Source organism: Malus sylvestris, chromosome 14 (assembly GCF_916048215.2).
Source record: "Malus sylvestris chromosome 14, drMalSylv7.2, whole genome shotgun sequence".
NCBI lineage: Eukaryota > Viridiplantae > Streptophyta > Magnoliopsida > Rosales > Rosaceae > Malus > Malus sylvestris.
The window spans coordinates 6,167,365-6,180,720 of NC_062273.1; the positions used below are offsets into that span (position 1 = coordinate 6,167,365).

General features: G+C 37.4%; 1 protein-coding gene across 4 annotated transcripts; it reads right to left on the reverse strand.

Annotated features, from left to right (window-relative positions):
* Positions 1-1,038: 1,038 nt before the first annotated feature.
* Positions 1,039-5,630, reverse strand: LOC126600783 (protein EMSY-LIKE 1-like). 4 transcript variants are annotated; one of them, XM_050267434.1, is made up of 10 exons: positions 5,308-5,630; positions 4,323-4,525; positions 4,129-4,238; positions 3,976-4,030; positions 3,492-3,713; positions 2,782-2,850; positions 2,142-2,333; positions 1,984-2,052; positions 1,835-1,898; positions 1,039-1,469 (listed from the first exon to the last, which is right to left on the reverse strand). In XM_050267434.1, the coding sequence occupies exons 1-10, from the start codon at positions 5,333-5,335 to the stop codon at positions 1,423-1,425; spliced, it is 1,059 nt and encodes a 352-aa protein (XP_050123391.1). In that variant the 5' UTR covers positions 5,336-5,630; the 3' UTR covers positions 1,039-1,422. The 4 variants fall into 4 exon arrangements, with proteins under 4 accessions (XP_050123391.1, XP_050123392.1, XP_050123389.1 ...); XM_050267435.1 differs by having other exon boundaries at positions 3,904-4,030; positions 4,323-4,488; positions 5,308-5,629; XM_050267432.1 differs by having other exon boundaries at positions 3,904-4,030; positions 5,308-5,629.
* Between the last annotated feature and the right edge of the window lie 7,726 nt (positions 5,631-13,356).

The window sequence follows — 13,356 nt, forward strand, 5'->3', positions numbered from 1 at the left end:
TACCGAGACATTTTGTGATAAAACTCCACACTTGATGGATTGTGCAGGTGGTAATTACTAAGTTGGGGACGATATCAGTGTTGTTAGAAGTGAGCCTTTGGCCCGTGTCTCTCATAATTTGACAGTTTCTGTTGTAGAGTGCATTTTGAGATTGATTTGATTCGTAGACACTGTGATTAGTGTAAGTTCATGTCTTTTCCTCCGATTGATCAGTTTTGGGAACATGTAGAGAGCAATCGTTGTGTTGATCGTTTTAATCTTTTGGTATGAAGTAGAAAATTCAAAAAAAAATTTGTGCACAGGACATTCTGTTGTTTCACAGGACCTTTGATAGTTAGTTAAACCATTTTATTAGATTTTGGTTGCAAATTGGAGACAAGTTTAGCTGCCTGATGCAGACCTGGTTTGGTCTTTCGACTTTCTGCTAGCTCTCTTTCAACTTGTGCCTTTGGGATCCAGTTTGCTGATGGTGTATGATTCTCTAAGGTAGTTTGGACATTTGTATTGAATACTTTGTTTATACAAGTTATTCATGAAACCGTACTTAGTTCATCGGTAGTACTTCGACAGTAGTAGAACAATCGTTTCTTTTATAGTCGGTGTACTCAACTTACTCTGTACATCCAAATTTACTTTTGCTTTTGAGAGTAGAATAGCCATGTTTCTAGCATCCTTCTTGCATCAAGATCCATTTATATATGGAAATTTGTTAAGCTTTGCAAGGGTATAGTTCCTACGATTTGAATGTCGATGTAATCACAAAATATGTTACGGTTTGTGTTTTCTTCTGACAAATGTTACTGTTTGTGTTTTCTTTTGACATGTTCGTCGATGCATGAAAAACCTCAGCCTGGATTTCAACAGTAATTAGAGCTCATCCTTTCAACAACGATGAACTTAAATATTTGTTTGTGCAGGGTGCTCTCATCTCTGGCTCTACCTGGTGTAGTAAACCCCGCTTCGTGTTCAGGTGTTTATCAATTTAATCATCACCATATCAAGGGAAACCAGAAGGAATTTTTACTCGAAGAAGTGGTATTTTGCCACGAATGCGAATTTGTTTGCTTTCTTCGCAGGATTTATGTACGCAGTTTAAACATGCTACAAGAGATCAACACCGTAAGCTGTAAATCTCCAGCTTCATACAGGAGGGAATGAATCAGGACAAGTTCTTGATGTCATTTGCTATAATCAACTTTACATTTGAGCAACAATCTGACAGGTTCTGAAAGAAACGGTACCTCCTCAACTTCTTGCCGTATCTGAAACACTAAATCGAGATGTTTTCACATTTGGACGTGCCTAATAAATTCGATCACGACCTGTATTCCTGCTACCTCCGAAGGGTACCTGCCAAAGATCATCCCGTTGTGGACTCTGTCAATACTCTGATGCTTTCAACAACGATACTTGTTCCCACTGCTATCCATCCATTGATCGACTGTGCAGAAATGTGTGCTCTCTATCTGCTTTGAAGAAAAATTACAAAGAATAAGCAGAATTCAAACATATTAATCACAAATCACGGTCATAACGTCTGTTTGCATCTAGTATAATTAAAAGCCGAGTAATCCACCCATGTTTATGGATACATTTTACTTACGAGTCATTTTGTACTGTTAGGTTCATTTTAATCAACTACAAGATTACAAGGCCTAACAAAGGCGCAGTATTGCAAACACTACTAATGAGCAACTCCAATCTGCTGTTAAAAACTAACTTGCATACCGGAAACTCTAGACGGTACAACAATTGGCCGTTTAACTTATTTTGAGCTCAAAAGAGAAGAAAAACAGAGTGATCAATGATAATTATGTACACATATATCTATTACCACTTTCACCATCCGATGCATATGCCAGCCTTTGAATGGCATCAACAAGGGCCTGTTCGTGATCCTGCATTTGATACATATAAGCGTCAAATTGGAATTTTAACTTGGATTAGGAGAAACGGGAGAGAAAGTAAAGGAATTAATCTTACTTTCAGAATTTTCCTTGCTTTTTCGAGCTCAAAAGGATCTGGCTCGCTTGCATTGAAAACTCTCTCCACCTAGTAAAATTCAAAGCAGTGAAATAAAAATAACGAACATAATTTCAGATAGGGTGGGCTCAACACCTAGTAAAGTTCATCATACATACCTCCTTCACCAGGGTATCAGTATTTAATAATTCTAAATCATCTGGCGCCTTCCCTATACCATTTTGCGATGTAAGTTCTTTCTTTGATTGAGACTTTGTGGGTCCCCGCTTTCTTGTAGTATGGCTTGTAGATTTTTTAGCCCTGCGTCCTGATGGGCCCGGATCTTCCCAACAGATATCCTCAGGAGAGATCTGTAATCAGTAACGAGTCAATGGAATCCCATTCCCCTTTTTAAAAATAAATCATGAAGTCTTGATTTCTCGGGATAGAACTTTGTCGATTACCATAAACAATATAGAAGAATATGATTAAAACCAGCAATGTGGAAAACGTATATATGCCAAGAATAAATGGTCAATAAAAGCCAGTGAGCAGTTTTTAATTATACTGGAGGGCTACAATTATATAGGTCGTTTATGTAATATGGGCTAAGATGCTGGTATAAGATGTACACATCTGCTTATTATTAAAAAGGTTAGCAGAAGAAATAAATGCTCTAAATCTATATCTCTCATGCATTCTCCTTGTGGTTCCTACTTTTCGGTTAATGATTAGGTTTGACAAATAGCTACAGGAATATTAGCAGGTTAATGTCACAGTGGAATAGATGCACACATCACATAGAACTTATAGACTCACCTCTTTAAGATCAACCCATTCCCATGTCTCATTTGGTGTATGTATGTCATAGACCAAAGCGTGTCGACCCTGTAAAAAATACAAGTTTATTTGAATGTTTGAAGAATCTGACACATGATAGACTATCAAAACAAGGGTCATTTAAACGTCAGCTAAGAGCACGAAAACATGTCAAGTGGATGTATCTTTAATGTTAAATTTACACCAACGTCCTGTACCATTGACAACTACTTTGGTTCAATTATTCCAAATATGTTGCAAGACTATTGCATGTTTTTAAAAAGGAGGCAAAACAATCTTAAGATCTGACACTGACGAGGCGATTCAGACTAGAAGTCATCAACTTTTAATTAGAAAAAATGTCTACAGTATTCGTTTTTAATTTAGAGTCAACTGAACCTATAACATACGAAACAACTCTCCATATTGGTATTACAAGGTAGTGTTCACTTATGCAATTTAAGAGAGTTTCTAGCTTCTATCATATCAAATTTAGTAGGAGCACAACCCCATCGAAGATGAATTAAAAAATAAAACAACAAACTGGAAGTATACCACTAATAATACCTATTAACTCGGCGAACTTTCATCTATGCTTCTTTCACTCTGACATGTGCATGTTACCAGAAACTAAACTTACAACTTCAAAACAACTAATGTTGTTACAGAAGGACTGAATCAGAAACATCTTATAGAGACTTCAAACCTACCTCTGCCGGGTTGTAGTAAGTGATAACGGCTTCATAGAAGCTGTTGTCTTCAGGCCACCTTGTCCACACTTTCCTTCCAACTAATGAATCAGATGTTTCTGCTTCAGCCGCTTCAACAAAGGGACCAGAAGAACTGCGGGTGAATTGTCTACTTCCAACAGGTCCTGTTGAAGGGTATTTCATGGACTTCATTGAGGATAAACCAGGGAATGGCTGACCATGCTAAGAATAACACACAAAACTAAGGTGAATTAACTGTTTTTCTTCACATGACCATGATGATTACTTTAAGTTTATAATTGACTTTCCTCATGGCTCCAATGAGCTCCTTAAATTACTTTTAAACACAAAGGCTGCAAAACAAGTGCTACGTTAAAGCCAGCATTGGGAGACGGAATGCTTAAGAAGTTACCGATTGTGATGTTTTCTGTTTCTTTCGGGACGCTGAAATAGTAGGACTAGATAAAAGTTCAAATACATTTACATTCTGAGATGAAGTAAGCCTAGCAGCTTGATGACCACCTTTGTCTCTCCACACTCTGATACAAACATGTGACGATTAAAAAGTATAAAACTTAACTCCTAGGCAATATATGAGTCACTTTGCTACATCTTTTTCAACTTTCAAGAGACTTACCTTATCTTATCGATGATGTCCTCAGAATTAACCCTGGTCAGAAGCTCTCTGTGTTCATCATCCGATACTCTCAGTTCTTTCCTAAGTTCAGTAATCAAACCTTCCTTCTCCTGACGTACACACCCATGACAAATATTCACAAACAATATCAAGGATTCAAGATAACAAGCACAGTGACATGCAACCATAAATACCCAAGTAATCGCATTAGACTGCGCTTTAAAGGCCCTTAGGACTGCACAGTATGCTTCTTGCTCAAGGTGATGAATTTCAGCCTCCATGTCTGTATACATCCTAGAAAATGAGATAGAACCTACAGCAGATCTTTCGTTTCCTGAGACTTTACCCCCTCGAGGAATTCTGTTTTGATGAGATGGAGGAAGATCATCATCAGTGCCTGCAGTTATTCCATATAAAGGTATAGAGATGTACAAGAAATCTGTCACCCGTAACTTTACCTCAGAAGAGAGGATAACTATTAGATGACAAAGGCAACAAACAATTGTTTCAAGTAATCCATAAAGAAAACAAAAGCAGTATGGCAATTTAATAACACTTGCATCGTTGATATCCATGCATCTTACGTACACACATATTTACGCGTACAAATTACAATTATTATATTATCAATCTGTGAATATAGTAAAATTCATTCCTTATCCCATCTTCAGTTCCTTCCACTCTATCCAGAATCCATAATGATCATTATATTTGGGAAAAAATGAAAGGAGTCACAACAAATGTACTTACGAGTCACTTTGAGTTGGCAAGCCTAAGTAATCTGTAACCCCCTTTACAAACAGATAGCAGAAAATGTTTTACAGTAACTATTACAATACGCAAGAATTCCAAACCCCTAAGTATTTCACACATAGAGAGCAAAAGAAACCTATCAAAAACCCTAATTCCATGCATTGCCAAAACCCAAATTCCCAAAAGCAAAACCCAGAGACGAACACCAACAAAATCACACAATTATAACCTCAACCTCCCCAATTCGAACAAAACCCAATAACCCCCAAAACCCTAATTTGCAGAAAAACCCACTCCGCATTCCGCAGGGCCCGAACGAAACCCAATTGTACAAATTATCCAAATTAAACCCTAACCCACTACCCGAAATCCGTTAAGAACATGACCCAGATTAGAGAAAACGGTAAAGGTTCGAACTTTTCTCACCACTGATTTCGGAGACATCATAGTCCATGTGCAAAAATGGCCAAGAATACCAACAACCCTAGAAAAAGAAAGCAAAGTGCAGGGGCTAACGTTCGTGAAGAATGTCCGAAAGTCGCGAGCTTTGCCTTTCGTGGAGCCTTTTAGGACTTCGACACAAAACCTAAGTCTAGATCTTGAAAATTTGAAATCAAGAGAGAGAGAGAGAGAGAGAGAGGAGAGAGAGGGGTCGAGGAGGGAAGGGAGTTGGGGGGGAGTAATATAAGCAGAAGAAAGCTTACAGTTACGATTTCAAACTGGTCCTGTGTTGCGAAAGCTTGTAGTTGCGGTTTTGAGTTGGTCGTATATAACATGAAAAAGGCTGTGGGCTTCGGCTTTCAGACCCAATTAAAGTACTTAATTAGTTTTGAAAACTCTTAATAATACTAACATAAATAAAATAGGAAAATTAAGGTATGGTTGGGAACGTTTTCAAAAATTTGTTTCGTTTTCCAAATATAGAAATAAATATGTAAACGAACCAGCTGGTCTCAAATGAAAAATACCAGATCACCCTTCATCGATATCTAATACAAAAATAAAATTGAATTTGTATAAGATCATGTGTTATAGTAATTATTTTCGAATCGAATTAGCCTTACATATTCGAATATATTCCTATTACCGGACCAGATCAAAACCTAATTTATTAACATGTCTAATTGGGAGCCCTAAATGATATTTCTTCCTTTTTTCAAGAATACAATCCAAAAAAATAAAAAAATACATTAGGGGTATAATTTTTTTTTTTTTTTTTGAACAAACGATATTATTACACTAGGGGAGAGGAGGGTGGGCTTAACCTCACAATGAACAGACGATAATATAGTTCAAATTTACCTTTGGTGAGAATCGAACTTAATATTTCTCACTTACAAGTAAAGAGAAATACCACTAGACCATACACCATCATGTTACTTTAATCCTCACAACTTGCAAGATCAGAACTAGAGCTAAGTTCCTCCCAGGAACTCGATGAGTTCAACACTTTTCCATCTGATGTCCAACTAATTAGCTTGAATTACCTTTAACCCTTGATTCGAGACATCGTTTTAAGTTGACTTTATACCAAAATCCACAATCTACCCTAAAAATAGGGAAAATTTATCCATAAGTGAAGATACTACCATAGTTGGAAGCAGAAGTCGTCACATTCATTAGTCTAGGTCTCGAAAACTAATTCTTTAGATATAAACTCTTGCAACTCTTATTCCCTAAATAAAAATCCACCTAATTCTACACATCCAATTAAAACCCAAATTTGAAAAAGATTGCCAAGTAAAAAAGTAATTGATCTATTATTACAAAATATTAACAACTTGTGCCACAATATTCAAATCAAATCAATAACTGTTATTACTCACCTTAATTATAATGAACAAATAATTATTGCACATACTATTGCCCCTAACATATATATGTGTGTGTCTATATATATATATGTAATTTACCAATATGTACTACCATACGTCTTACCTATATGTAAATTTATGATTAGCAAATAATATACATTTTGTAGGTAAATTAATAATGAATCAAATAACTTTCTTTTATTTTTGTAGGTAACTTATTGTTCATATATTATTACATATATTTGACACATTTTATTATTATAAGATATGTACAAATAATAGGTAAATTAACTTCGAATCAAATAACCTTGCTTTATTTTGTAAGTAAATTAATTTTGAATCAAATAGCATTCCTTTGTTATGTAGGTATTTTATTTTGTATGTGACAACCCGTCCCTGAAATTATGTTTTTTATTTATTTAATTGAAGGAATTGACGAAAATGCCCTTAGAGGCAAGGACTTTGACTTTCGTTAATCATCGTCTAGAGAAGCGTATAACTTATTCTTTTAGTGTAATTGGGTAGTACTCGACGATACGAACGCGTGGGCATAAGTGGATTTGAGTTTGGAGCTAAAACGGGGATATTATGGAATTTGAAATGTAGGGGTATTTTGGTAAGTTCACAAATGGAGATATTTCTCCACTTTGGACATCACGATTGACACGTGGCACCCCATTTCTGGTGCCTTTTTGTTTCCCTTTCCGTGATCTCCCCCTTGAGAACTCTCTCGTCTCTCGTCTCTCATCTCTGTCAACTCTTCTTTTCTGCCCGTTTAACCCAAAACACCACCACTGGCTTTCTTCTTACCCTAGTGGTTAATTGCACTGGCAATGATTCCTCAAGGTTATGGATTCGAAGGTTGGTACTGGTGACGTCGATGATGATGAACTGATGACTAAATGTTTATTTTCAAGGGAAATGCTAAGGGACCTTTTCGCTCTATTCTCTGTGCACAACACTATGCAACCATGGTAAGTCTTGAAACCCTCAAATTCTTCACGTTTCGAAGTCTTTTTAGTGTTGGTAAACTTTAAATGGTGACTTGATGATGAACTAATGTAGGAAGCAACTTGGGAATTTTTTTCTAGATTTCTGGAAAACAAGACCCGTGGCCATTTGGGCATTTTCAAACTAAATTTCCAGCTAACTTCGATCTCCGTTGGCCTTCCTAAGGTATGACTCTCTTCTCTACATTTCTAGCTTCATTATGGCTTTTGAATAATCAAGTTTGGTTAAGTATCAAACTAGAAACTAGCTAGGGAAGTTGGGAAGAAATTCCAGTTTTCTAGAAATCTTGGACCCTTGGCCATTTGTCCACATTTAGACCACTTTTCCAGTGAGCTCTGTCCATGACATGACCCCAAGTGGGTATAGATCTATTCCATGCACTCCTAACTTTACTTAGGTTTTTGAATCACAGATGTTGGTTGAGAATCGAGCTTGAAATGAGCTCTGGAAGTCATACGTTTTGACATGCAAAATGCAGGTTTTCGCGAGGAGAAGAAGAAGAAGAAAAAAAAAGAAAAAAAAGAAAAAAAAAAGGGAGTCCTTATATGAATTGATGATCCGACCGTTGGATCGTCACAAAACTTTACTAGGTTATTATTCGTAATGTTTGAGGAATGTAGGAACTTACAGATTGAGAATCCGACGTACAGATCTTCCTAAATTAGATTTGTAAGTTCATAAAATAAAACGTTAACAACCATTTGGTTTTGGCAATTAGCAGAGATCCGACTGTTGGATCGTTCCGAAATTTTAGTTTGTTATTCTAGAAACATAATGTGGATCTTTGGAATTTATGGATCAGAAATCTGATATGTGGATCTTCCGGATCGAGTTACGTAGGGTTGTGGACCCTATCGTCGATCTTTGACCAACGATTGACTTTTGGTCAATGGGTCTCAAATCATTCTAGATCGTCCTTAGGGATGTATTTTATGTAAGTTACGTGTTCTATTGATAAGGATTCTGAGATGTGGTTTGATAATTGTTTTAGGTGCCGATCGTAATTGACGTCTCGGTGTTTGTGCTAGGGAGTTGTAGTGTGGATTCCAGGTGAGTGGGCTTTTGGTTTTCTATATATATATATATATACACACACACACACATGTATATATGCTTTACATTTTTCCTAGATTTTTTTTTAAATGAAATGTGATTAATGTGCCATGTCATACTTGTGTTATATTTTAGTATATGCATTAGTGTAGTTATGCATAACGTTGCATGATGTTGTGGAGGCCCATGTAAGCTACAAGTGAGTACATTATGATGTTGTACATTATGATGTTAGTGGTTGTGATGTATATGATTATGTCAAGATGCACTAGCTCATTATCCTGCACCCCGGTGTTAGTGCTCCCACCGTGGCTAGGGTACAATCCTTCACGTGATGTTCACCTCCCGCACCACATGCTCACCTTGGATCCAAATTTGGTGCACAATCCTGTCGTACATACCACATTAGGTGGTTCCGACTCGTAGGTGACCTGCGATTATTCGCACAGCCTTCACGTCATCGTAGCACTTGAGCATACTTATTTACACCCAGCCTGTTGTATAGACCACATCAGGTGGTTCTGACTCGTGTGCAGGTTTAGAGCCATACATGTCACATTAGTTGACTCCAGATGGATTGATGAGCAATAGGTCCAGCCTTACCGGTCACATTAGGTGACACCGGCTGACATATCATTTTTACATTGATTTATATCACCTAGCTTACATATTTGCTGCTGAGATACTTGACATGTCATATTCTTGATTTTCCTGCTCTTCGGCATGATTTCATATACGTATATAAAATTATTTTATGGGATATTATACGGGTTTTACAATGAGGGGTTATTATATTTTTTTAAAGAGAAATGTTTTTCCAAAATTTTTGTTTTTGCTCACTCACGTTTTCTGTTTTGCACCCCTCCAGGTTTTAGCTGCTGAACGTTTGTATTGACGAGGATTCTAGGCAAATCTCAATATAGGTGGTTACCTCTGAGGGTATAATCCTTACCTATTCTATTGTATTTTACTTATGCTCTGACGTCACGTGTGGAATGAGTTTATACCCGCTCCCCAACACTCTTATATTTAGGCACTTTTAGGTTTAAATGCACTCACATTTTCCACATCACTACACTTTATGGTTTTGTCATCTTCCAGGTGTCGGCTAGCACAGCTAGATTCGAAGTCCTAGTGGACATTTCGGGTCGGGGTGTGTCATTGTATGTATCAATATCATATATATATATATTTGACACATTTTATTATGTAGGTAAATTATTTTGGTTGTATTTTGCATATATTGGGTTTGTTATTATGTAGGTAAATTATTTTTCATGTATTTTACATATATTGGGTAATTTTGTTTTTTAAGCAATCTAACATTTTAAAAATTTAATAGTAGGTGCATTATTTGAATCAAATGTTTTTTTTTTGTAGGTCAATTATTTTGCATGAATTTTACATATATCAGGCACTTATATGTATATGTATATATATATATATATGTATGTATATATGTGTATGTGAAATAATTTATTAAGATATAATTTTATCGACTTAATTAAGCATGTATAATAACATATATTAGACATGTTTTATGTTATTATATATTAGGAAATGAATTTATAACTGTTGATGCACAAAATCAGTGAGGACTTTGGTACAACAGAAAGTGTTAAGTTTGTGACCTTCGCTAGACTACTCTGGTCACTAGTATGGGTAAGTACGTAAATGGACATAAATAGGAAAGCAAACACAAGCTGTACATGGTTTACCCCAGATTGGCTACGTCCACGGAGTAGAGGAGTTCTCATTACACAAGTACATAGGTTCAAGCTCTCATTTAGTGAGTTCTAGTGAATGATTTAGTACAAATGACATTAGGAAATATTGTGAGAGAATGATCTCCTTTTATAGAAGAAAGTCTCTAACTTTGTTCTAACTTTGACACGTGTCGTGTTGTGATTGGCCTCTGATGTCGACACGTGTCGCGTTGTGATTAGCCTCTTGATTGAAGGGAAACTCTTGTGGATCCTTGACGTTATAACGTTGATTGGTGTTCAGTAGTTTTGGGATTGGTCAAGTATGGTATAAACAGTGCTCCCCTAAGTTCCCGAGTGAGGGAAACTCTTCGGTTGGGGACTTGCAAGATCTAAGCCGCTGAGTAATCATGAAACTTCTAAGTACCGAAGTGTGATATCATTTTCACTTGCCTTATTTGTCTCATAGGTAGATGTGGCATCTTCTTTGGAAGTACTTTTCCTCCATCCAGGGGTGGTATCTTTAATCGATGGAGATGCACAAGGTAATGTATCAATTTCACTTGAAGCTTACTTATAGTTTCGGGCTTGGTCAAGCGCGATACAAACCTTATAGTAGGAGTCCCTCAAGTCTTTGAGCGAGGAGATCTACCGAAAGAGGTGACAGACAAAGTAAGCAATCAGAGTTCCAAGCAGTCAGTCTCAGATCGAAAGTTTGATCTCGTGTTTCGGCTGATTGTTTTCATTCTCCTTGTTCTGTAGACATCAACAAGGACAAAGAAAAGGACATGGAGAAGAGATGATATGAGATACTTTTGCTTTTGAAGAAGTAACTTTCCACATGTTTATTCTTGAACTAGGCTGGAAGGTTTTCTGGTTTCCTTTAGAGTATAAGGCTGACTCAAGAATTTGAGGGTCAAAACAAGTCCATCAAATCAAGAGTTCGTTCGACCTTGATGATATGGGATACTTTTGCTGTTGACAAAGTAGTGGATGTGGTATGGTAAGGCTTTCTCTTTGGCGACGGTGCCAGCGAAAGGTTGTTGAAGCTTTTTGAGCTCTTCGGATAGGGCAACAATGCCAGGCTTGGATTTGATTTAGACTCCTCTGTCTGGATTGTGCGGTTCTGCAGGAACGTGCTATAGTGATCTGTTCCAGCTCATTGTTGAACCTTTTGTTTCAATCTTTTGCGTCGCAGAAGTGGGGCGCAACCTTTGCATTTAAATGGTCATTCTGAGCATTACTCCTCATTGACTCATCCATGCGTGGCAGCTTCAATATAAAGCGTCAATATCGTATCAACTGTTCTGAGGTATTTGCAGAAGGAATTCATGACCTTAACAACAATTGATGATGAGTACTCAAGAGCAATGCTAGGTAAGCAACCAGGCAAAGGTTCCGGGTAATCAGTTCCAGATCGGAAGTTTGATTTCAAGTTTCGACTAATTGCGTTCTTTCTCTTTGTCTTGTAGGTAAGAGCAAGGGCAAAGGAAAAGACAGGAAAAAAACATGATATGGGATACTCTTGCTTTTGACCCTGATAATATGAGATACTCTTGCTCTTGTGTGGCTGGTTTGTAGAGGTATTATCAGGGGATAAGGAAGCTGAGTATTTTGAGAGGCTTCGTTGTGAGCGCTCTCTTGGATGCGAGGAAGGGTTGAGCATTTTTGCAGGTCTGCCTGTCCATGGAGGATGGAGGTCGACATATATAGGAATTTCCTCAACAACAAGTAGTAATGCTGTTTCTTTACCCTTCTCGGTCATAGCAATGTAGTGGGAGCTGCAAGATTCACGTGTTTTAACTTTGTCAGAAATCTTTGACAAAGTGGTTCGTGGTATCTGGAAAGCTGGTGTTGCGTGTGAAGATTGAAGACAAATTTTATCCAAGGACATCTGGCTCTCGAAATTCGGAGAGCAGTGCCTTTTCAATTTTCGAATAAGAAGATATGGCTCTCGAAATGTGGAGAGCATGACCCCTTCAATTTTTGAATAAGCAGATTTGTTGGATATCTGGCTCTCGAAATTTAGAGAGCATTGCCTTTTTTATTTTTGAACAAATAGACCTGTTGAAGGTGTATTCTTGGATATGAGGAAAAATTGGGCATTCTTGTGAGCATGCTTTGCCACGAAAGATGGAGGTTGACACATCTAGGGATTTGCCAATTAGCCAGTAGTGGTGCTATTCCTTTACCCTTATGGGTAATAGTAGGGTAGCTGGAACTTCGAAATTCTCGTGCCTTAACTTTGTCAAAGTTCTTTGGCAAAGTTATCCTTGGTATCCGAGGAGCTGATGTCATGTGTGAAGATTGCTGATAAATTTTACTCAGGAAAATCTGCTTCTAGAAATTCGGAGAGTGTTACCTATTTGATTGTTGAACAAACGACCATGTTGCCCTTTCTTTTATAGGGGCACCAATTGTGTTCAAGAAGTACGTTTATAAAGTTACTGCTTGTAGGAATTTCCCCTATTTTTGTATTTATGAGATTTATTGTACCTCATTTTTTCTTTATCTTTCTGAAAATGTCGACCCATCTGACCGTCGTTTGGACTTGAATGCTGTGGAAGAGGTACCTATGTCTCCTCATGACAACATATGGTGCCCATCATTCTTATCCCCTATTGGTCCCCTTAACATTGGGGACTCTGTGATGAAGAATGATATGACCGCTGCGGTGGTGGCCAGGAACCTTTTCACTCCCAGAGATAATAGACTACTTTCCAAACGGTCCGATGAGTTGGCTGTTAATGATTCTTTGCCTTTCAGTGTTTAGTGTGCAGGTTCTGTGTCTAATATAGCCCAACGCCTATTTGCTCGAACCCGCCAAGTTGAATCATTGGTGGCTGAAGTGATAAGTCTCAAACAGGAGATCAGAGGGCTCAAGCACGATAATA